We start from the raw sequence: 518 nt of genomic DNA, 5'->3' as shown, positions 1-518 counted from the left end.
CCAAATGGGGGCAGGGGTGGTCCTCACCCGCCACCCAGGATTCTTTTGAGGCACGTTGCCATGGAATGGAGAATTATTCTGCCCTGGGGGGGAGTTCAGATATCTCTCTTTTATAGTCAGGAAACTGAGGCCCTCTGGGGCACAAGTCAGTGGGCAGAGCCTTGCAGGACCTGGGGCTGGTGCCTCTGCCAGGGTGAAGTCCCGAGGAGACCTCAGAAGCAAGGCGGTGCCCAAGTAGTCTCCAAAGGTGGGCGGCATCTGCCTGCCTATAACCCTGAGGGAAGGGGGGGATCTCCCCAACCCCTGCAGGCTGAAGGACAAGACATGTGGGGGAGCAGCTCATGCCTCTTCCCAGAGGGTGTGTCGGGGGCCCTGGTGTCAGAGCTGAAGGTGTCTGGGCCTCTCTATAGCTTTGTCCCAAGTCTCCAGGGTAGGGTCCGGGTCTGACCAAGCTACCAGGGTCCCCTCACCACGCCCCGGCAAGGCGCAGCCCAGCATGGGCCCTTTAAGAAGGTTGG

General features: G+C 60.6%; 1 protein-coding gene across 1 annotated transcript in view; it reads left to right on the top strand.

Annotated features, from left to right (window-relative positions):
- Positions 1–324: 324 nt before the first annotated feature.
- The window catches only part of CSPG4 (chondroitin sulfate proteoglycan 4), a 41,229-nt gene continuing 41,035 nt past the window's right edge, over positions 325–518 (top strand). The window contains exon 1 of the mRNA XM_021713714.1: positions 325–430. Coding sequence (XP_021569389.1) covers positions 325–430 — 106 coding nt within the window. The remainder of the gene's footprint in view (positions 431–518) is intronic.

Source organism: Carlito syrichta, unplaced genomic scaffold (assembly GCF_000164805.1).
Source record: "Carlito syrichta isolate Samal-C Ts95f unplaced genomic scaffold, Tarsius_syrichta-2.0.1 Scaffold304688, whole genome shotgun sequence".
Classification (NCBI taxonomy): Eukaryota; Metazoa; Chordata; class Mammalia; order Primates; family Tarsiidae; genus Carlito; species Carlito syrichta.
Note: the sequence above shows the minus strand (reverse complement) of the source record. Positions and strands in the feature narration are given on the sequence as shown.